Source organism: Drosophila takahashii, chromosome 2L (genome assembly GCF_030179915.1).
Source record: "Drosophila takahashii strain IR98-3 E-12201 chromosome 2L, DtakHiC1v2, whole genome shotgun sequence".
Taxonomy (NCBI): domain Eukaryota; kingdom Metazoa; phylum Arthropoda; class Insecta; order Diptera; family Drosophilidae; genus Drosophila; species Drosophila takahashii.
Window position 1 is genome coordinate 23,518,700 of NC_091678.1, and position 24,463 is coordinate 23,543,162.

Consider the following 24,463-nt stretch of genomic DNA (forward strand, 5'->3'; position numbering starts at 1 on the left):
TTAATTTATAAATTTCTCAGCTTACGATTTATTCATATCATCCCTAAAACGATTCTCCAAAATCTGCAGTCTGCGAGCAAACAATATAATCTTAATTAGAATGCAGCCTATGAACTTTCTGGCATACAAAGATCTATTGGCACAAGACCAACATTTCCCACAATAAGCAAGTGATAAGCGGGAGATAAAGTCGCACCGAAACCCTTTCCCAATATAAGGCAAATATTTCGTGAAACCATGGAAAGAAGCTGTCATGAAAAGTGCTTGACATGAGATCATGTTTCCAAAGGTAAATATAGAAAAGACAGCAGTGGAACATGCACATCTGATTATCTCATATACCCTATTAAATGATGACGGTGTTTAGGGGACCGATAGCCCAGTATTGCAGCGGAAAATGGAAAATTCAACGAGGGTGTTTTCACACCGTCCTCATCGTGGAAACTCACGTCGGCTAACCGACACGAAGCCACTTCGTTAGTCAAGTTTTCTGTACGATTTCGTGGGTTTTTGCGGCTTTGGAGTTGCCGGCTGCCGGTTTCAGTTTCATTTTTCGAAAGGAGCTCGTGCAAAGCGGTTCGGTAGTTCGTTGGCTCAGTTGGCTTGTCAGCTCAGCGATTTCCCACAAACTCAAAAGTGTTTCCGCGGAAAAGCTGTCCAAAACGCGAAAAAGGTGGCTAATTAATTACCTTGCTAAACCGTCCCATAAATAATTGCCATTCGAGCCGAACAATTAAGGAGTCTGCGAAAAGCTGCAGCAGCTGCAAGACATCCATAAATCGTGTCTCCAAAATCAAGATCGTGTTTACGTATGTAGCGAACGCTGAAATTTATTTGCGAATTATGGCCAGATTTTCCAGATTCGGATTTTCCAAATTCAGCCAATATCCTCACTTCGGGTGGCACTGACAACTCAATACAGAAAATCGTGTAGATTGGCACCGGATAATTGTGATTTAGCTGTGCGTGTCTGAGTTGGATTAGTTTACACAATTTGTGACTACAAGTAATTGCAGCTTATTGAGGGAAATATTTTAATATGTGGAAACTGAAGACTGCCAATTAGATACACAAATAAATAATTGCAGGTGTTCAAAGAATTTAATGTGCAAAGACACATCTTTCACAATAAAAATACCAAAATAATAGTTACGCGGTTAGATTTTATTATTATATATTACTTTTTTATTAGCGTTTGAAATAGTTTGAGTAATGATAAAAAATATAATATATAAATATAAAATTTAAATTTTTTAAAAAGTCTTAATGAAAACCTAATCAAATATTTATGGCTTCTCACTACTTTAACCATTAATTCAATTAAGTAAACCAAAAGCTGTAGACAGGCAATTCATCAATTGGAAAACTAATTAAAATGCTAATATTTACATCAGACAAATTATAAAATGTGAGTTTAATTAAAAAATATTTATTTTTAATTACCTAGGTGACAGAAGATTAATTGTGAACATATGCAAATGCCAGTCAAGAGATTAATTTGCATCTTACATTCTTACAAATGCCTTACAAGTGAGCAGGTCTAAAAACTCGAACAATGAGATCAATTAGAGTTTGTTTGATATTTGTTATACCCTTGCAGAGGGTATTATGATTTCAGTCAGAAGTTTGCAACGCAGTGAAGGAGACGTTTCCGACCCCGTAAAGTATATATATTCTTGATCAGCATCACTAGACGAGTCGATCTAGCCATGTCCGTCTGTCCGTCTGTCCGTCCGTCTGTCCGTCTGTCCGTCCGTCTGTCCGTCCGTTTCTACGCAAACTAGTCTCTCAGTTTTAAAGCTATCGGTATGAAACTTTCGTAAAAGTCGTATTTCTATTGCAGGTAGTATATATGTCGGAACCAACCGGATCGGACAACTATATCTTATAGCTCCCATAGGAAGGATCAAAAAATAAAAACGTAAAAAAATTCTAGCTCCGGTGTTGAAATTTTACCTTCTACTCTTGGGAATATTTTTTTTTATATATTTATGAATTTCGGTTTTTTTGTCTTTTAAATCGGATCACTATATCATATAGCTGCCATAGGAACGGTCGAAAAATTAAATGGAAATTAATGTGAAAAAAATTATATCTTTTTTGGTTTTTATTACATTTCCTTCTACTCTGGGATATGACTATTTTGAAATATTTCCGAATTTCGATTTTAATTTTTAAAAGATCGAACTACTATATCATATAGCTGTGATAGAAACGATCGAAAAATTAATGTGAAATAATAAGAAATTTAACATTTTTGCGATTTGTAAATTAATAGAATGATCTGCAAGGGTATATAAGCTTCGGCTTGCCGAAGCTAGCTTCCTTTCTTGTTTTTTTTGTTTGTTCTGGTTCAACGAGAACATCACGCATACGCCACCTTGACAGCGGCTGGCATTCCTGAACCCTTTTTCGTGGAATCCAAACAAGAACTCTAAGCTCCCAGGCCAAAATTATTGATGCTACACTCGCATTCTTTTCCAATTCGCCGATGTCTGTGAACGAAAAGAAATAACAGAGACAACTAACAAGACGGGTGCACAGAGCAAAAAGTGTTAGGCCAAATGAAATATTAAATTCGCAGAACATTGATTAAAGTATATTATGGTTATTATTTTTTTAAATATATTGAAAGTATCATTTTTAAAATTGCCATTTAAATATTTTACTTTTATGGTGATATCTACATTTTAGTTACAGTTGGAAGGAGCAATTTCAAGGAAATTTTAGATTTAAAATTTTTAATAAGTTTCAGTGTTATTTAAGTAAATTAGCAATATTCGATGACTCTTATCTTAGAACCTTTTTTGTCGCAGTGAAATTTAAAAACAGTCGGGGGCAGTCACTGACACTGAAGAACCTCCACAGTCGTACTTTGACTCTTGCGGTCGTCGGTTGTTCGTTAGTTGCCGCTTTCGAATAAGTTTTATATGGCAATTGCCATTTTTGGCGCAACAGGACGGCTGTATAGGCTATAGGAGACGCACCTTAAAAGTGCGCCCGGATCGCCTGGGTCGCGTAACCTTTAATGGGGGAAACGCCATGGGCCTGGGCCTTTGAAACTCTCTCAAATTGGCAACCGGTTGGCTTTCGGCCCCAGTGAATGTTTCTGAATCTCTGTGTGTCTGCTGCAAAGCCTCTTTGTGTCAGTCGTGTGTCATTAGCATCCGCCAACTGAGCTCCCAGTGTGTCAAAAGATTTGAACTTTAAAGTGCTCAGGTGCTGAAGAGGCCCACAGACGAAAAGTAGACAGCAGACACTCGGACTGCCAGTCAGTCAGTCGGTCTCTCGGTCTTTGAAAGCACTGCCCAAAAAATAGTGGTAAAATAATGAATATAAATTATTCAGAATAATAAAAACTGATCATAAAAATGTTTCTTAGTCAAGTTTTATTTTTATTACAATGTAAGGTATTTAATTATATTTCACAAGGTATAACAAAGAAAACTCATATAAAATATATACAAAGTCGTGGGAACTCACAGAATCAATTACCTAAGCAAATTGATCTTCAGTTAGGAGGATAGAGTTTAATTTAATACGATTTTCGGATCTTCAGTCAACACTTGAACAAAAGTTTTAAATTTAGTTTTTCGCCCAGTGTTTGTGAATTGCTTATCACGTTGTTTGACTTTGGGGCTCGTTTGAATTATTCCCCTGGCCAGCGGGTAATTCACGCCGCAATTGTCTCTTTCGGTTCTTTTTATCACACCTGCCGTGCACCGCTGGATACCACACACATACCATCCGCATTGGAGCGATGTGGAGTGGAGTACCTACTCTATAGAGTGGTACTGCAGAGGATAGAGTACACGTACTTCCACCTCTTTTTGCTCTTTTCATGGCACGTCCTCTTGGAGTGATTGCCTTGGTAGGTGCTCAGAATTCGTTAGTTTGGTTATACCACATATATGTAGGTACCTAAACGTGTTTCTGTGTTTTCTGTTGTGTTTGATTCCAAAAAAAATAAACTTACAATAAATAGTTAAAAATTGTTAAATTTTCCAAATATTTTTTTAGTTTTACATAACAATTTTACGAAAAAAGCGAAATGATTTCTAAAACCAATAAACTTTTTGATTAGGGCAAGCAAACAAACTGTGAAGTAATCCCCCAGACAGCAACCATTTATTTGCCCAAATATTTTAATTAAATTATTCCATTTAAAAACCAATTGAGCCAACCGAAAGGGATTCGGCATAAAATGAATTGGCAAAAATTACGATTAATAACAATAAGAACAAAAAAACCACACCCGCAGGGGTTTGGCCTTAGAACCTCCAAAAGTAGTAGAGCCGAAAAGTGTGCGGTAAAAAATAGAAAACAAAACAAATCAAAAGCAGATACCATAAGCTTCTCACCTGGCGCTGGCCAAAAATAGCAACCGAAGACCATTTAATAACGATATCAATAATAATGTAATGCCGAAAAAGGAAAACAAATTCGAAGCTCATTTTGAATTGCAATAATCAGAATTCGTAGACCCCGCGGCTCTCGAGAAGTTTGTGCGGAATTAGCCGAGTGATTAATTAGATTGGTTAAATGACAAACGGGAGTGTGGGCGCCGCTATCAATAATAATAATTACTATTCATACTCTTTCTTAAACTGTCTATAGATATTTGAACCCAGTTCTGAAACAAATTGTAAACAAATGTATAATATATTAAGTATATATCAAAACGTTTCCACAAAGAGAAATAGGGATAGGGTATATTAACTTCGGTTTCTCGTTTTTATAAATAAAAGTACTTTAACAAAAACAAAAAAAAATATTAATGTTCCTGGCTTTAATATCTGCCCTACTCAATGTTCTTTTTTCATATTTCCTGCTCTGCTTTTCGCACATTAATTGATAAATGCCACTTATCAATTTGTGATCAAAAGTAATTAAGTTCGTGGACGAATCGTACGTGGCTAATTGCCAACATCATTGAAAAAGAAGACCAAAAAAGAAAAAATATTAAAGACAATACGCAAAAACAAAGACAAACAAAAAGAGACAATTCGTAGTGGAAACCCATTAAAATGTGTAAATATGTAATGTGCGTACACGAGTGAGCGACAATTTGCCGAGTGATAACTGACTTTTTGCAACAAAAGTAACTGCGATGGAGTCTTTTATTATTATTGTGACGCTGCTCACAATTGTCACACAGCAACAAAACATCTGTGCGGGTAAGTAAGAAACAAACAATTAAGAGACAACAAAAAAGTCCAAAATTTATCACACACAATATGGTAGGTTGGGTAATTTCTTGATCCAGTGTTTGATCACATGGCAATTTCAATTTAGATTTATGTTGCTTAACCTTTTACGGGTCATAAAAAGAGTACTTGCTGTACGAAAATAAATTTAAATTCTTTTATAAAGAATGTTAGTACTAAACGCTTTTTACAGTAAAATAAACACTTACAACGCCTCTCATTTTCAATCTCCCCCTTAAACAAGTTGCCAAAAAAATACGTGATCAAATAAAGTTTGTCTCTACAAAAATATTATAGACCGCAAGAAAATTTGAAAACTATTTTATCCTTTTAAGTACTCTGTTGATATTGGTTATAAAATAGAAGTGATTAGCTTTTCGGGCGGAGCTTATACAATTGTATCTTTAATTGGGTTATTAAAATCGGTAAATATCTGATCGACTAATCAGTGGTAAAGTGCCCCCATAACCCCTTTCACCACGGATCTAAGGCAAATAGAGAGCTCATAAAAGGCAATTACACTAATTTGCATCGAGTGGCAGTGAACAAATCTCACAGATAACTTAAACTCAAACATTCACGCCGTGGGAATGCAACCGAAGATATGGAGTAATAAAGTGCGAACCCCTTTTATGACCTCGTTGATGTGGGGGAAACTCGGGTTCGGTGCTCTTTTATGTGCTCAACGATGCACTGCTTAACTCTTAATTATAAGCCCGGTGCGTTCTATGCGACCCATAAGCTTTTTTTATTCGACTGCCACAGGTGTGAACTGACGTTTTGACAAGTTGGTAAGCGATATGTGGGCCTGGCTTCTAGCATTTGCCTTTGAAAGCGACTGACTGACGGTGATGGACTCGACTACCGACTAACTCCCCGGGGCACTCCGTCAATGTCTGGGCTGAAAAAAATATATTTACAATGTTAGCAATTTGATTAACAAACAATATCTAAATATATTTAAAGTTTGGAAGATTGGTTTTATATACGTCTTATTAACCATTTACCATTTAATATTAATAATCAAAGTGAGAAAAGTGGTGGTTGTATATCAGGTATAATGTGTTTTAACTTCTCTGCTATAAGTATGTTAAATGAACTTAATGGTGTTAGCCGTATTAATAACTTATTATTATAATTAGTTTATTCCTAATACTTTGGATCAGTATTTTTTAGCAATTTTTAATTTGTATGTGGTTATAGGCCAACTAAAATTATACTTTTACTAAAAAACAAAAATATTTTTTTAAAAAGTCTGTTAAAAATTTATTCCTTTATATTAATGGCCCAATTTTTTCTGAGTGTATGACGTGTCAGGCAAGCACACGCCCAAAAAATTATTTCATCATGCTGGGAAGACATATCAAATTTTTCGGGGGATGACGACCATTCCTCTTCATTCCAGCACAGCTGACACTCAGAGGTTCCCTTTCAAGCCCTGTACTTTGTCCCCGTCAAGTTGAATGCACCTCATGTGGTATGGTGACTCCTTCGCCGGTCAATCAGTCACTCGGGTTAAAGGTGTCGACGTGCCCGCCAGCTGTCTTTGGTCCCCTTCCCCGCCAGAAATTCATGAATTTATGTGAAAATCAATCAAGTCAATAGGTGTGTGCCCCCGTACGCTTTATTGTCTATAGTATGTTTTCGCACTCTGCGAACTTTTAAGTGGCCTCCGGCTGTTTTATGACTTCAATTAAAGTGTTTTGTTTAATAACTGACTTTCAACATTTTTGAAAAAGACATAAACTTGCCTAAAGCTATTTATCAAATTACGAAAATTATATAGAAACGATTTTAGCCACCGATCTTAACCAGATAACTTGAGCTGTAAGAATAAAAATGTAGCTCTAGGTAGTATGCATTACAACTGTTCTTACTTCAGCTTTGTTTGCTATTATTAGGAAAGTATAATAATAATTAAGACAATTTTTAAGACACTTAAAGTAAAAAGTTATAATACATTAAGGAAAATGGAACCATAACTTTAAACTCCTTTCAGCCAATCTCCATTTCCTTCTTAAATACATCGAATTTTATGACAAATCTCAAATCACTTTGCCTGCCACGAAACTTTTGCAAAGTATTTCATATTTCGCACACACTTTGGCTAGATTTATGAGCGAACTGACACATTTATCAGACACTCAAGGTTGTCTTCTACTATAGAGTACTTTGCATAACAAAATAATAACAAAACGAAAACCATTTTCAGTTATGAGATCTGTCTCTGCCACTCTCTGTCCATTTGTCGCACCCAGGTTCAGATCCCAGAAATAGCGTGATTCAGCTTCAGATATTGGGTATAATGCACTCCCATTCAGCCCCTTTAAGTGGGAGTCTGAAATCTGCATATATTTATTGGATTTCTTTTTTAAGCGTTCGCTTTCCTGTTGAAAATACAGTTATTGCTAGAAAAATAAGTATAAAATTTAATAAATATATTAAATTGTTATTTTATTAAAACCTTGTAATTATTTTAATATTTTAGTTACTGCAATTAGAATAACAGCCACATTTTAGTCTACAACCCAAGTTGACTAATTGTAGCTCCTATTAATTAGCCGTAATTAGCATAAATTTTAAGAGGCCCATGACTTTGACAAATGTTTTTCATTTGACGACAGGCAGCAATTAAAGAGCCCGCCCATCGATCACCGTCGAGGGTCGGTAATTTCTGGATGTGGTCTTATTTGTCTGAACGGGAGTGTCACTCCTCACTCAATGCCAAAGACAAAGTCTTTGAAGTTCGCCTGGTGACTTCTAGTCTGCGATTATTCTGTAATTTCCTTTACTTTTCTCAATCCCTCATCTACCATGACTGTGCACTTCTTTGTGCCAGACTGAAAAAAGAAAACTTAAATGAAAATTGCATTTAAATCAATAACAACTATTTGTTTCTAGTTATAGGAGATACCCTTCCTTTATCAGTTTATAAGAAAAATAAATAAACTTTGGTTACCTTTAAATTTGCCTTAAAATAGTAGTATCTTAAAAATTCATAAATATTTAAATTAACTATTTGATGTGTTATTAAACCCAAATTAAATTTTTTTATAAATAAATGCTTCTAAAATGTTGCAAATATTTTCAAGTATTCCTTTTATAAGTATAGAATAATCAATAGAGTGGAGTACCTACTAGAGACTTCCATTTCATATCAGCTTGTTTTCAATTTAATTTGCTTTGGCTCCGGTAAAGAGAAAATTTCAGGGGCAGTCAGGACAGGAAATAGAAAAACATTCAAGACACTTTGTCTACACACTTCGATCGAGTGAAAGTAGAAAGACAGGAGTGGAATGGATTTAATAATGCGAATCCAAACAATAACCAGGGCCAGAGATTGGCCAATGCCAGCATTTGCAGCAGGAAAAAGCCACAGCAACAGACAATTGCAGTCAGTGCCAAGGAAAACAGAAAACCACGTCTGGCATACGCGACGTATGAGTAATGAAAATAACAATGCAACAGGGAAAAGAATGGGGAAAAGCGGAGTTACACGAATAACTAAAAACCCTGACAAAGACAAAGTTTTCATTACGCAGCAGTAGACAAACATAATGCGAGTCGGATGCTGGATAACACAAATTTATCCGCACACCCAAATGAGTCATTCGCATCCCGGAGTTGCGGTCAAAAAACAAGGACAATAAACTCCGGAAGGTTGGTAGTTGCAACTAGTAATCAAACAGGCAAACAACTGTCGACCCAATTCGATGCGAAGTCAATTAATTCGGGCAGATTAATTAGTTTATGCGAAACTAGTTGACATTTCATCCCGGGGCCGCACCTCATTTGGCGTCTCCATTTCACCTGGCCAGTGGCCACCAAGTTCAGGTACACAGGCCCAGCTAATGGCCCAGTCGGGATCCGAGTCGCCGCCCATCAATTGTTGACAGTGCTGTCATTAGCGGTTCTTCTACAGGGAGAGAAATACTAGACCTAACTCATTTAAAAACAAAATTATAGAAGGCAAGGTTATTTGTAATTTATAAAGAATAAAGAATAAAGTTAATTGAAGTCATATTAATTAGATTAAGGATATCAATTAAAATGCAGTAAATATGAAGTTTTCACATTTTTATTCTCAGTAATTGCCTGATTTCATGCATAATATATTTTTTTAAGTGTAAAAACTCCCAACGAGTCCAGTCACCCCAGAAATTCTCTTCCAGTTTATCCAGTTCCTCCCTCAATTTTAAGGCCGTGTTTAATCCAGTTTTTAATGCGCCATTCGCTGGCTTTTTAATTGTCCACCTAATAGATAACCTAATAGTCTTAGTCCTTCCCTGTTTACGCTGCTTTTTTTCGTCCTGCCCTTTTGTCGCTATTTTCGTTTTAACGGTTGTTGACTTTTGCTCAGCGTTTTGTGGGTGGTTGTGGTTTTTTTCGAGCACCAACTTAGTCCCAGGATTAATGGTCTTAGAGCTATGGTCTCCCGGGAATCGATGAGGTCAAGTTGAGCTCTAATTAAGAACTGATTGCAACAAATCGTTTGTTGAAGATTTGTTAAAGACTGCTAAGTTTTAAAAAGCCGATAATTTAGCTGACCCTAAATATTATTTCAGATTTATTTGTAAAACCATTTTTTGGATTTAACAAATAAGTGAGCTATTTTCTCTAGTGCCGAAGGAACTATAGAATTCAGACTTCAGGGTCGAAACCTGCAATACCTTTTAGTCATTGGATCCCTTGCAGGCCACAACTTTGACGGTATCCACCTGCAAAACATCCTGACCATCGCGGAACTCCACATCCTTTAGAAGCAAGGTCCACACGTTGTCGCAATATCTGTAGTTTAGCAGTTTCTCGGCCTCGAAACTTAGCTTGGCCTTGACTCGCTTGTTTAACGCTGCGCAAATGCTCTTGTCGAATTTTTGTAAAACTGCATTAGCTAAATGATTTGATAAATGGCCGTACTGAAAAATACAAAAAGAAGTTTATGTACAATGTGAAAAATTAGTATTGAACCGCTTAGGAATGGGACGTGGCCAATTACTCACCTCTATCAGCTCATCCAGAGTCTCCTGAAGCGTGGTGCCCAACGTGGTTGCCCTGTAAAGCTGGTAGCTCATTATTAACTTGAAATATTCGGCAAATTTAAACTTTAAAGGTAGAGTTTTGGTAGAATGTACGCAGGCGCAGCAGATTTTCGGCAAAGTCATCAACCGATTAAAAAAAAGCCACCTACAAACTGTACGATATTTTTTCGTGTTAAGCACATCGATTATTTCACATTATGAGAATTCGATGGAAAGCTTTTTCGTCAATATTTGAATATTTCCAATTCGTAAAATACTTAAAACATTTACCCAATTCAAAATGCGGAAAATCTATTTAGGCAAGATCACCGGAGCTGTACAGTTGGTATCGTTATCGATTGTATGCTTGTCCAATAATCGAGTTTTCCCCCATCTGGCAACCATGAGGAAGTGAACTGTCCAATTAGATAAAGCCTTGTTGGTTTTCAAGTGTGGTATGAGATTAACACGGCATTTAAATCTTCAGGTCCACATGCGACTTCAGACAGGAGACCTTCCATACAAATGCTCCGAAAGTGGGGCAAAGTTTATGCTTTCGGGATTTTATTTTATTAAAACTGACCACAAGTTGAAACCAAGTTTATTAGTGCGAACTGGGATTTTTTCGTTCCTTTAATGCAATATTTTCTTCTTTGAATTTCTTGTAAAGTGAAGCACTTGGCACTTAATCACGAGAAAAACGCTCCATCCATAAACAGGACTGGCGCCATCATTTGGCAGGAATCAGCGGAGTTGGGGCCGGTATAATCCCGTTAGTAACCCCGCATATTTCATTAGGAACGCTGACAGCATTAATATATTTTTCGTGGGTGGGTGCTTGGGGGTCCTTGCTTCGAAAGTTCCATGTTGGGCGCCAAGGACACGCATTTAAAATGTCATTATAAATGCGCGCATGTTGGAGTGAGCACATATTCAACTCAAACTCCCCTCATTTACATATTTTATCAGCATTTTTCGCATGCCTGGGCGTCAGCAATTGTAATGAACACATTTTATTATTTATAATGTGTACTATGCCAAAGGCCATATCAAGGAGCGATTTTCCCACCATTGCTTTGGATTGCGGTTGCGGGAGAAACCCGGAAAAAGTTCCCCCTCTTTTTTGTGGGTCTCTGTTTGGTTACCTCTTGAAAGCTAGGGCATAATTATGACAGGCATTTAATGGAGGTAACACCGACTGTTTTGTGGGCATCCAATTAGCGGCCTTTTTATTCATTTATTCCAGCTATTTACATTTCCCCCTTGTAAGAGGTGTGAGACTTGATTTGGTGGGGAGCCATCACTTAAGTTTCGTTTTTGAAGAACTTCCTGAATGGGCTGTTATGTGATCGCTTATATAATTCAAAATTAGGTAGCCTCTTAATTATTGTTTAAACAGTGTTCAGAAAAATCGAAAAAATGTTTACTATTATTAAAGTGGAATAGTAAATTTAACCATTTTCAGTATTTTGAAGTATTTACTTGTATGTCCAATGGAATAAACGCTCATTTGTCTCCCTAAAATAATGATGAAAGAAAAATACCACTTATTTACAAATTATAATCAAAGCTAAAACCAAAAAAAAATAAATCACTTAAAGTTCAGGGCATTTAATATATATTTATTCGACGCGATACGCCAACCTATTTACATTTACACCATAACATTACAAGAGTGTTTCGGTTCTCCCCAATGTTTGCTTCAAGTATTGTGGCCTAAAATTGGGGGCAGGAAATTCATGAACGAAGGGCGAGGAAAATTTGTTACCAATTATGCCTGGGGTTGTATTTTTTCCGGCTAACCAAAGGTTTATCGTTATCACAAAATCAATACGCAACTCGATGACGCCGACACTTCAAATGGGGATGACAACAAAGGGGGGAATTATGAAAGGAAAAGGACGAAGGAAAAGGCGTCATTTTGATAACCCATATGCTAATAACTAATATCAGTATTATATTTATTTATCGCTTGTATTGGACTTTGACTCGTATGCAAACACACGACCACAACAATCGGGTGTCATTAGGATGGAGCTCTTATCAAATTACGCATACGCCCTGTTCAAGTCGGCAGATAGGGGGAGTTGGCAGTGGGAGCTATAGTTATGGCCAACTCTATTAAGGTCAACGTGAGCTCATTAAATTAATTCATTTGATTGGATTTGATTTGATGAGGACTGTCAGCGTGTGTCTCTTCAGTGATGCGGATGATGGGTAAATAAACCCCATAAAGTGAAAACAACCCTCGGGAATATGTATTCTACTTGGGGTTGTCCAGTGGTTCGGGGTTTACTCCAGAATAATAATTCTAGAATAATACTAAATAAAAAATTAATATATAATATAAAATTAATAGAATACATTTAAAAATTTTAAGTTCTTCGATTCCTTGAAATAAACATTTAAGGCTATACTTTCCAAACTTAAAGCTCACCTCGATTGATAGTCGAGGAAATGAATATTAATCCGCAAATTGAATCGGAGAAACCCACTTCCACTGAGTGAGTCAATTGTGGTCAACCACTTGTGGCAGCATCCCAAACAAAGAACCCCACCCCAGCACAAAATCCCACATGACGCCATCTACATTAACTTGATTTTTCCACCCTCTTTTCTCTTGCAGCCGTTGATGTTTATTTTCCCAGCACGTCGGTGAAATTCAATCTGCCCATCAACGAGGAATCGGAGAGTATCTTCTCAAAGATTCCGCTGGCCCAGTTCCAAGTGCTGCGGATGGAGAGCAACCGGTTGGCCACTGATTACTTGTATAGCCTGGAGGACAATCCGCTGCTGCGGATCAATAGTTCCTCCGGCGAGATATATATGCGCACGGATTACCGCTCACCGAATTCGAGTATCAAGTATGTGGTGACCGCCTTCCCCAGGGATCAACCGGATCATGAACTGTTGCCCGTTTCCCATCTTACGATGGAGGTCACACCCCAGTCGCTGGAGGATTACTGCTCGGAGTTGGAGCACATTTGCTTCTGGAGCAGTGCCCAGTATAGCATAGCCGAGACCCAGGGTCAATATCGGCGAAGGAATTCCTTTGAGCCCGTACTCATCGGTGCCCTTAACTCCCGGGCTGCCAAGTATCTGTGTCCGCATGTTTCCCTGGATTACTCCCTCAACGCCGGCAGTTCCCACTTCGTTCTGAAGCAAAATCGGCTCTACACCCGACAGCCCCTGGATCACGATGAGCTCAATGGCCTGAACGCCAAGGCAGGGCAGCTGCAGGCCAGGATTACCTGTACGATTAAGTTATCACCCCGTGATCAGAGGAAATTCTCGCGCAGCTTCGACATTAAGTTACTGGATCGCAATGACAACGGACCCAAATTGCAGGAGAGCGATTCGAAGTTCGAGTTCTACCTGGAGCAGCCCTACTTTCAGGCGGTGAGTTTTGGAATTGCAGGGGGTTTAGGGAATTAACGAAGGAGAGGATTACAGGGGTAGAGGCATCTCAACCAGACCCTGCCCAGACTATTCGTCTGCCGGCTGTCTGGCCGCTCACTGGGTGCGGGCTTATTGAATTCGCCCATGATGAACGCCCCCTAAACACGCAACCAAGTCAGCTACACTTGAAGAAAACCCCTACTACATTTACTTTTATTGACACTCATAAGTTATAGAACCTCATAAACCTCTATAGATTTTTATAACTCCAGATAGTTGAAGAAAACCACTACTACATTTACTTTTATATACATTCATATGTTGTAGAACCTCATGAACCTCTATAGATTTCTATAACTCCAGATAGTTGAAGAAAACCACTACTACATTTACTTCTATGGAGATTCATAAGTTGTAGAACCTCTAAACCTCTATAGATTTCCATAACTCCAGATAGTTGAAGAAAACCCCTTCTACATTTACTTCTATAGAGATTCATAAGTTGTAGAACCTCATAAACCTCTATAGATTTTCTATAACTCCAGGTAGGTGAAGAAAACCACTACTACATTTACTTCTATAGAGATTCATAAGTTGTAGAACCTCTTAAACCTCTATAGATTTCCATAACTCCAGATAGTTGATATTTTTAGAAGTGTATCCAAAGAACTGGCTGATGAAAGACTCCAGCCCGGTCACCCTGCCATTATTTGGTCATTACCACGTCTGGTTGCAAAGGTCCTTTTTGGGGTAGATAGACAAAGTTGGCCACTTCCGCGACTTCTTTCCCAAACTCCCCCCCTTTCGACTCATATGTTGCCATTAAAAACGCGTAACGTTTATGGGCTTTTATGATTGGAGCATGACAGACAGTAAGGGAAAGCCAAAGGAACCGGAATGGGAACGTCAAGTGACTTCAGCGCGAATTGAAGCCCGAGTCGGAGTGCCTTAAAGTTGGCACCAAAGTAAATTATGTTGTCGTGTTCGAAGCCAGCCAAGCCTATCCCCAAGGATCTGCAAACTGTGTCAGTTCAGGTGCAGATAGTGCGATCTCCTCCCTCCAACTGGAGTAATTGGTTCTGCACTAAAGTCCGGTCATTACAAATTGCTGTGGGTGGCTCTGCATTTAAATTATGTACACACAATAATGTACATTTTATTTTATTTCGAGGAAACTGCTGGCGACATGTCCCATAATAAAGTGAACAAAGCTTTAGTGTGACGAGGAGTGGCTGAGTTCCAAATCGGTTGGGTCAACTAAATGGAGAACATGTTCAGTTCGAGATAATTTAAGGGGTTTATTAGGAATAGAAATACAGGAATATTAATGCATACAGATTTTTAAATTTTGTATTTAGTTCATAAAATGTTTGTATACTAACATTTGAAAATTTACTACGGGTACTAAAAATGTAATAATGTTTTTGTTACTAATTAAAAGATACAAAGCCGCGTTTTCCCAATAGATTTGCACACCCAAAACAAACTTTTCTTTCCACCACCTTCGGTTGTTCCTAACACAATGTTACTGTCGCCAAATGGGAACTCCAACCCACTTATTATTCAAATGTAATGTCCATCCTACCTTAACAATAGCCACCATTCCAACTTAAGCCTAAGTTCAGGGAAGACACCTTGCTAATGTCCTAGCCCCTGGGATCCATTAAAAGGGTTTCGGGTTCAGGGTGAGGTGAAACCACCCACCCCTCTTCGTAGGGAAATGTCAGGTCTCCGAGGATCTGAAACCCCAGCCTGACCTTGTGCACGAATTAAAATGCTAATCACCAAGAGCGCATCCTTGGAGGGCAGTGCTGCAATTTGCCAAGGGGGTGCCAAGTGGAATTTAATTAGCACTGGTCAGTAAATGCTAATGAAGCTACCTGCTAATTCATCCCCTCTCTGTTCTCCATATATGTATACCCACAGGACGAGGAGGCGGGCAAGAAAATCATCTATGTAGACAAGGATACGCTGGCGGCAAATGCTCACCTGGTCTACGCCGTTCACAATGACACCAATGGACTGTTCCGGCCGGATTGCCACGCCTACGAGGCGGATCACACGGGCAGGCCACATACCATCGTCAGTTGTCGTAAGTAATATGATCGTAATATGATATACAAGTGGGTCCCTGAAAACTCTATCAATTGTTGCGTTCCTTCAACAATTTTCCGACATTTCTATAGCTAGATGCGTTTTAAAAAACATTTAAGTAGGCTTTTTACAATTTTTTCCTTTGTAGCCAATATTAAAAATCTTTTTGACATGAAAAAATGGCTTAAGTTGGCTTTTTGACACGCACTTGTATGAAAAACCACATAAGGGCTACTCAGTTTCATTCGATACATTTGAATTCCTTTCGATCAGCATTTTAAATTAAGCGGCTAAACACATAATCCAATGCATTTTGTTTAATCTTCTTCAAAATTAATTCGAAAAAAGGTTAACGAAGCCTTGGACTTTTTGAAAATAATGCAGATATTATCAAATTCACAAACTGAACCAAATGTAGGTCGAAAAAAATGTACATTTAAAAGCATCAAATTTAGGTTTGAGGGAATCCGACAATTGTTTTTGTGTTGCTTTTGATTGAGTAAACTAGGAAAACAAGGGAGTTTCTTAGTTGTTAATTGATTTTAAAAAACTCTAGTGTTTTCTGGGACACACCTGATAGATTTTATTTCAGAATGCTTTTCCTTGAAAAGAGGTGTACATTAGGGTGGACTTATTTTGTATGAAATTTCTAAGGCCATGCTCTCACCCCTTCATATATAGCCTTTTTGTATCCTTAATCGATTAAAGAAAGAAAAAATAAAAAATAATTAGTTGTAGGCGGTGCGCAACGGCTTTAAAGTTTATTACGCATATTTCAGATTCATCTAGATGCCGTAGACTTAATTTTATACTTTGACAGTATTTTAAAAAGTATCTTAATCACTTTCCCGAGCTTTTTAATAAGGGATGAAGTCGTGGATTAAATTCGAGTCCCTGGGAGACAATTACAACTTAAAAATAACAATAATAACGAATAATCAAGGACATTTAGAGTACAACTTATAAATATTACGGTCTCTGAAAAATAAGAGTCAATATCGTTGTATCCTAAGCCAGCATTTCTTCGACGAAACTTTTTATTGGCGAACGCAAAAGTGATAGTTAATCTTCAAAATTGTAAAATTGAATCTCTATTTTATGTGACTCACAAAAAAAAATTGGTGAGATGGGAATCGAACTCGGTCCTTTTTGTTCGGAGACAGAAGCTCTACTGGCTAGGCTACGTCCAACTGTTAATATTCATGAAATAAATTTCTACTTGACTCTGTTATTCGAGCGAAACCAAAAAGTTGACATGTTAAAATCTGACAAGAAATGGAATGGGGTAAATTCCTAGTTTTACACTTAATTTTTAGCGAAACTTTAGGGCCTTTGCGCACCGTCTAAACGATGAAATAAAATTTTTCTGTTTTCGCATAAATTTATTGGACACAGAATCCTACCATTTAAGATGCTGAGCTCAGTTGACCTTAAAGAAGTCCACCCTAGTGTACATCTCATAAATGTTAACCCCATTTCCCCAACCAGAACTTCGATACTCCCGGAGTGGCGTTTTTCGGGAAAGCCCCTACTGTGTTTCTCTGGAAGCTCGGGATCTGACCATTGAAACCCTTAACGATGCCATGTCAGCTACGGCCTATATATGTTTTCACATCAACTTGAGTAATCTTCACGAAACGGACCAGGAATTACCCCAAGCTCTTCCTCTGCGGGCGCGTCAGCATCGAATCTTTGAGAGTGACGACTTCAATGGGGATTCTTCGGGCAGATCTGTGAGTCCTTTGACCGTGGATTACGAGAAGGACGTTGCCGTATTCCGGACAGCTGCTTCCTATTATCGGGTAGCCCAGCCAGAAAGTTTTCTAGAACTAATGAGGTCACGTTCCGTACGGTTCGATATCGTGGAGGATAAAATTGGAGCCTTCGGCATTACCACGACTTCGGGTATCGTCTATGTGAAGAACCCACAGGCTTTGGAGGAGGCGCCTGAGACCATATACTTCTTGAATGTCACCTGGATGGATCAGCAGCGTCTCTCGCACGTTCGGGTGATCAATGTCCATTTGGTTCATGGTAGACCAGAGAACACCAGTTGCGAACTGAAGATCAAGTCCCGATCGCAATCCTGTGCCCAGGTTAAGTTCCAGTCGCAGTGCAATCGATTTTGTGGCTTGGCAACTGGCGGAGGATCCTGCCAGTGGCGGGGAACCAACTCAGCCATGTTCGGTACTAGATATGGATCCTGTGTGCCCGAATCCCGATTCTGTCCTGATCACGTGTGCGACCCCTTGGAGGATCTGAATCCCATGGCCTGTCCGCAGGATTGCACGCCGGCTGGTAGGATAATGGGTCCCCATTCGAGCAATGAGAACAAGAAGGGGATCTACAGTGCCTCTGGAACCTGCATTTGCGAGGATAACGGCAAGTGCTCGTGTGCTCCGTTGGACGAGGAGCCCAGGGCGAAGAAGCCCCGCAAGCGGAAGAACGAAACGGAGGCGGAACCCCTGCTGGGGGGCAGAAGAGCCACTGCAGCAGATCCATCCCTTCAGGATCCCTTGCTCCTGGGCGTCCTGAATGTGGCTGGTTTCGAGTGCGATCGCTCCTGCATGTTCTTCGTGATCAGTTGTCCACTGGTCTTCGTCCTCCTGCTCCTCTGTCTGCTGATTGCCCAACGAAAGATGCTCCAGCGTCGCCTGGGCAAACAAACGATGACCCCGACGTCCGCCAAACAGGCTCTTCCGGAACTGGGAGACGGAGATCTCGCCCTGATGCCGCTGCAAGGTGGCTTCAAGTTCGAGAGCGGCGATGCCAAGTGGGAGTTCCCCCGGGACAAACTCCAACTGGACACGGTCTTGGGGGAGGGCGAGTTCGGTCAGGTCCTGAAAGGCTATGCCACAGAGATCGCTGGCTTGCCGGGAATAACCACGGTGGCCGTGAAGATGCTCAAGAAGGGCGCCAATTCGGTGGAGTACATGGCCCTGCTCTCGGAGTTCCAACTCCTGCAGGAGGTCTCTCATCCGAACGTGATCAAGTTGCTGGGAGCCTGCACCTCCTCGGAGGCTCCTCTGCTGATCATTGAGTATGCCCGGTATGGTTCGTTGAGGAGCTACCTTCGTCTCAGCCGGAAGATCGAGTGCGCGGGCGTGGATTTCGCCGATGGAGTGGAGCCTGTCAATGTCAAGATGGTTCTTACCTTCGCCTGGCAGATCTGCAAGGGCATGGCCTATCTCACGGAACTGAAGGTGGGTTTTCGGCACACTCAGAAAACTAAAAATGTCCATAATTTAAGTCAATTGACTTTGATTTAAGGAATAATGGCTTTACAGTGGCTAACAAGTCTATACGTGGACTTAAAAATGTTCATCCCATATAAATTTTATTTCTAAGGACCGTTTTCTCGTCCGCCTGTTCAATATAAAGTAGGGTTAAGACTCTGTTTTCCCATACGATTTCAAGGCATTAACCCTACTTAAAATTTAACAAACGGACGAGAAAACGGCGCTAAATGGATTAAAAATTGACTTTAGTCCATGTAATTAGACATTTAGACTTAAAATGTATTTGTGATGAAAACTTTTAAGTCCATGTATAGCCTTATTTAGCAATTTTTAGTCCATAATTCCTTAAATCAAGCTAATTTTTTTTCTGGGTGTATTGTTGAACCAGTAACCATTGCATTAAAATCCCTCTACTTTCCAGTTGGTTCATCGCGATTTGGCTGCTAGAAATGTACTCCTTGCGGATGGCAAGATATGCAAGATCTCCGATTTCGGACTGACCCGAGATGTTTACGAGGACGATGCTTATTTGAAGCGATCTCGAGATCGGGTTCCCGTCAAGGTAAGTTTATAAGATACCATACACAGAGAAAATTATCAAAAGTTTTAGGTGCAAAATAAGGGGTGAAACATTTTAAAAAGTAAAACTCTTCATACAAATTTGTTTTAGTTTGCATTTTTAAAACGTTTTCATTTTTATTTTTAAAAACGTTTTTATATGAAAACCGCACCTAAAACGTTGTATAGTTTTCTCTGTATACATTTTGGTTCTAAATAGAATTACTTACCTTTCAGTGGATGGCCCCGGAATCTTTGGCGGATCATGTATATACTAGCAAATCGGATGTGTGGTCCTTTGGCGTTCTCTGCTGGGAACTGATCACCCTGGGAGCATCTCCATATCCTGGTATTGCTCCGCAGAATCTGTGGTCCCTGCTGAAGACGGGCTACCGAATGGACAGACCGGAAAATTGCTCGGAGGCCGTTTACTCCATAGTTCGCACCTGTTGGTCGGATGAGCCGAATGGAAGGCCATCCTTTAAATTCCTGGCCTCGGAGTTCGAGAAGCTACTGGGCAACAATGCCAAGTACATAGATCTGGAGACGAATGCCGTTTCGAATCCCCTATATTGTGGCGATGATTTGGCCTTGATGACGACGGAATTCGGTGAACCGGATTCGTTGCAACACCTTTGGTCACCACCCAAAATAGCCTACGACATCCATGACCAGGGCACCAGCTACGATCAGTCGGAGGAAGAGGTGCCAGTGACTTCGACGGCTCCACCTGGCTATGATCTTCCACGGCCTCTGATCGATGCCACCGCCAAGGAGCAGGTGTTGCGATACGAAAACGATTTGCGATTCCCGCTGAATATTCGGAAATCCAGTTGCACTCCAAGCTACAGCAACATGACCAACGGTTCCCCAGCGGCCACCTCATTGCCACACTATTCAGTTCCTGTGAAGCGGGGTCGCTCCTATCTGGACATGACCAACAAGAGTCTCATCCCAGACAATCTGGACAGCAGGGAGTTTGAGAAGCATCTCTCCAAGACCATCTCGTTTCGCTTTTCCAGTCTGCTGAATCTCAAGGAAACGGCGGAGGGGATTCCAGGACAGCAGGCCGAAGATGCCGTCTAGATACAAGTACCACCTGTGTATAGTTTTCCCCCAATCATTCAGTTCCGATTTCTTGTCTCTTATCAGCGCCTGTTTTTCAGTTCAAACTGTTTGTTGATTAGTTTTAGTTTTACGTTTAGTCTCGTAGCTTTATGCCAATGCCAAATATGGATTGTAAAAAACCCGAATTCGATTTCGAATACTCGCGAGCATTTACAAAAGAATTTACATAGCCAAAGACAAGTTTAATTCTATTCGTAATACATTCCAAACAACTGTTTAAATACTGCCAGTTTCTGTCTAAAATATGCCAAAAACCCATAACATTTTTACATTTTATAATTGTGCTTTTAAGATTGTGCATATTTGCTAATGGTTTCTCTATATTCAGAGTAATAGAACTAAGGCTAAATGTTGAGGATTTATTATAATTAAGCTTCATAATAACTTATTTTAAGATTGTACAATTTGGCTAGGATGAGCTAAGTGTGATTAATAATTTCTAAGCTTTGTTACACATTCCATAACAATTGTTCAGTCATAATATAAGATTCCATTTATTTAACCCACGAGTCATACAATCATTAGATTAACATTCATACAAAATCATTGAGTACACCGGGTACATCTCTATAAAAAACCTGCACTAAAAATCTCACAGGCACTTAGATCTTTAGGCATCGGAACCTTTGTACTTATTTATCTATGACGAATCCTTTATATAAGCCAAAAAGCGACCAACCAGAGGACTGTAAATATTTGTATGTACCGCATATGCTATTTAAATTTTAAATAAAATAAAAAAATATAAAATAAACAAACCAACTACAGCAAAGAGCAATTACTCTTCGTCGGGTACCAGCAAGTTCAAATTAGCACTGCCGGCCAGGCTGCCAATGAATGTTTCCTCGTCTCCGCGCACCGAAAGCGTTTCCCTGCCCGTCAGGACCTTTTTCTCCCGTATCATGGCCGCCCTTTCCCATCGCGAGCCCTTGCAATTCTTACAGCTCTGCTTGGGCAACTTAAATACTGTGGTCGTGCGATTTCCGCAGTCCTTGCACTGGAAGAATCGCTTTTCGGCGTCGACCACCTTCAAGGGGTGCCTCTCCTCCTTGCAGCGATCGGAGGCGGAGAAGGCCGTGTATTTGCACACCTGGCAGATGACCGCCTTGCAGGGCATCTTGTAGGTGCCCAGCATCTTTTCTTCCATCGCCTCCTTGCGTTCCAGCTTGTTGAAATACTCCTCCTGCGCCTCCCGCTCTCGCATCTCTACGAGATTCGTATGCGATGAGGTGGCCGCCATAATTTTCTCAATTCTCGATTTGCGCATCTGCTCGCGATCGTCCTCCTCCATTTTCTGCCGCTTAGCGCTGCTGGCGAACTTGTCATTGAGCTCATCAATGGCTCTTCTCTTGCCAGTATCACTGCCTCTTGTGGAGTTGGGGTTGATCTTCTCCAGCGGTTTCTTCTTTAGCAGGGCGGCTGCTCTCAGCTTGGCACTTTGTGCCTGACGAGCTCCTACATTGATCTCCAAGGAAAAGTTTTCGCTGCCCGAAAGTTTTGGTGTCAGGCTGGCGTCGAAGGAGAAGCCACGATTCTTGAACTTGTCGGGTACAGGTGTAGTGGGCGTGGTTGTCTGGGGTTCCTCTTTCTTATCACTTCCCAAAACATGACCCTTTGCCTGCTTATCCTGTTCAAAGCGCTCATTCTCCGCTTTCAGCTTCCTTAATCGTTCTAGATCTTGGACCCTCTGCTTCCTAGAAGCCTCCACTCCACCGGCCAAACGGGAAACCGGACCCCCTCGTTCAGCATATGGAACTTTAGGGGCTTCGGCCGTTTTGGGCTTGGAGGCGTGATCAGCGGTATGTGCGAAGGGCGAAACATCATAGCCAGCCAGCTTACTCAGACGATCGCGTTCCTTGGAGATCAGCTTAGCACTTTTCTTTGCGGGAACAGCAGAAAAGGTTTGTCCGCCATAGAAGACCTCGTTTTTGCCTAAAAACAAGGTAGATAAAGAAATATAACTTAAGATCGTTAGGAACTCGGAGATGCCTTACCCAAAACCTTGTTTCTCAGCTCATTGATTCCACGACCTGCTGTCGCCGATTGAAGTTCCGAGCGCCGAGACATCTTTCCATATTCCTGCTTCACATGGAAGATGCAATAGTCGCAGTCCGTCAGATTAACCACCGAAGTGCACTTGTCCCCGTTTTTCTTGGTGGCCCGACAAGTGCCCAGATCTTTGGATTGGCCCAGGATCATGACTTTCTGGGAGCTATCAATGGATAGACAAGCCACATCGGAGCTACCCGCTCTGCTCTCGAAAACACTGGGATTCAAGACAGCCAGGCACAAGCCCTCCGTTGTCTTCCACAGGGACTTGTGGGCCTCCTTGAAGAGGAACAGTGAGATGGTTTTGACCTCGCCGCGCAGATCGGAAAGCTTCCAGGTGGAGAAGGGATCCCCCTTCTTGGTGTTCTTAACCGGATTCTTGGAGACCAGGGCGCCGGCAATAACCCAATCTTTGGCCAGATCGCCCCGCTCGATGTGAAAGGCGACGCCGGAAAAGGGCACCGCTTTTCTGCCCGCCATGCGCTCCTGCAGCAGGGAGCTGGAGATCAGGGGATTGATCATGCGCAGGCCAAAGACCGGATCCGTGTAAACAGCGGAGACGGGAGCACTTGGCTGGGATGTGGATGCCACGGCGGCGGCAGCTGGCGGAGGCCTTTGGAACGAACTGCTCACCGTTGACGTGCGCTTAATGGGATTGTGCGGATTCTTGAGCGGCTGCGGCGTGGACGTGACCATCTGGGTGGTCTTCTTCAGCTCCTGATCCACCTCCCTGGCCACCTTGGACTCGTGGGCACTCTCCCGCTGCTGCTTCAGGCTCTGGTTTATATCGCTCCCGTACTCGTTGTACTTGCGTTCCAGGAAGTTCTTCACTTCCTCATCGTCGGAAGAGTCCAGCTCCGGTTCTTTGCTGATGACACATTTCTCCGGCTTGGCGGATTTCACGGTCTTCTCGAAGGTGAAGGCATTGGCGAAACTACTGTCTTCCCGCAGTTTTGGCACTGCATTGGCCAAAGTGGGTGCGGGTTTTGGTTTCTCCGGTTTTGCAGACTCGGCATTATCGTTCTCCGCTTCGCCCAGCAATTTTTCCAGCGCCAGTATTTCTTCCTCATCGTCGATGCTGATGTCTGGCTGGGATTTATTGGCGGGACTCATTTTATCCACTTTTTCTTGGATTTTTCACTTATTTCCTTAGTTTTCCCACCGAGTTTTCCAAATGAGCGCAAAAACAAATTACTTTTGGCGGGCTTAGTGTGGCTGTAGGTGTGAAACCAGTAAATTGCTGTTAGTTTAGTAGTTAGCCAACACTGACTGTTAGAGGTGGCACATTGCAGTATTTTACTTTCAAGGGCGATAGTAGTTGTCCTTAATCATTTATTACACCTGCTGTACATCTACACCATTTTATAAAACTTATAAAAAGAGTTTATTAAAAGTGTCATATCTACTTAACAATAATGTTCAATGGAAATTTTTCAATTAATAGGGTCTTCCCACAGAGCTCCATCCACCATCTACCATCCGTTGAACGGATGGTCCGTAAGGTTTTGCCGTTCCGAAAATTTCCCAGTTAGTCCGCCATCCAATTTTAACGGACTTTGACGGGCTCTTTTATGCGATAGTTAGGCGATGTTTTCTCGGTGCAACTCTGAATTCTTCCTCTTGACTGTGAAAATTGGAACGGTGACTGCGAGAACAAATCAAATCGATGGCGGGAAAAAATTAAATAATGCTTCAGCTCATTGTTTTTTGGGTTTTTTTAAATTTTTTGTAGTTTGTTATGAGCGGAAAAGCGTTCGCAAGCAGGTTGTTA

General features: G+C 40.7%; 3 protein-coding genes across 3 annotated transcripts; 1 reads left to right on the forward strand and 2 right to left on the reverse strand.

The window, feature by feature from the left end:
- Window positions 1-170: 170 nt before the first annotated feature.
- Ret (Ret oncogene) lies at window positions 171-20,994 on the forward strand. Its single transcript, XM_070215642.1, has 8 exons — window positions 171-289; window positions 368-1,006; window positions 4,887-5,177; window positions 12,852-13,624; window positions 15,551-15,716; window positions 17,207-18,921; window positions 19,379-19,519; window positions 19,753-20,994. The coding sequence occupies exons 3-8, from the start codon at window positions 5,111-5,113 to the stop codon at window positions 20,599-20,601; spliced, it is 3,711 nt and encodes a 1,236-aa protein (XP_070071743.1). The 5' UTR covers window positions 171-289; window positions 368-1,006; window positions 4,887-5,110; the 3' UTR covers window positions 20,602-20,994.
- LOC108064153 (transcription initiation factor IIA subunit 2-like) lies at window positions 5,933-10,385 on the reverse strand. The gene is made up of 3 exons (XM_017151545.3): window positions 10,208-10,385; window positions 9,878-10,123; window positions 5,933-6,108 (listed from the first exon to the last, which is right to left on the reverse strand). Exons 1-2 carry the CDS (start codon window positions 10,367-10,369, stop codon window positions 9,881-9,883), a joined length of 405 nt encoding a protein of 134 aa, XP_017007034.3. The 5' UTR covers window positions 10,370-10,385; the 3' UTR covers window positions 5,933-6,108; window positions 9,878-9,880.
- A 344-nt stretch (window positions 20,995-21,338) lies between the features above and the next one.
- Mcm10 (minichromosome maintenance 10 homolog) lies at window positions 21,339-23,906 on the reverse strand. The gene is made up of 2 exons (XM_017151543.3): window positions 22,638-23,906; window positions 21,339-22,575 (listed from the first exon to the last, which is right to left on the reverse strand). The coding sequence occupies exons 1-2, from the start codon at window positions 23,803-23,805 to the stop codon at window positions 21,422-21,424; spliced, it is 2,322 nt and encodes a 773-aa protein (XP_017007032.2). The 5' UTR covers window positions 23,806-23,906; the 3' UTR covers window positions 21,339-21,421.
- Window positions 23,907-24,463: the final 557 nt, after the last annotated feature.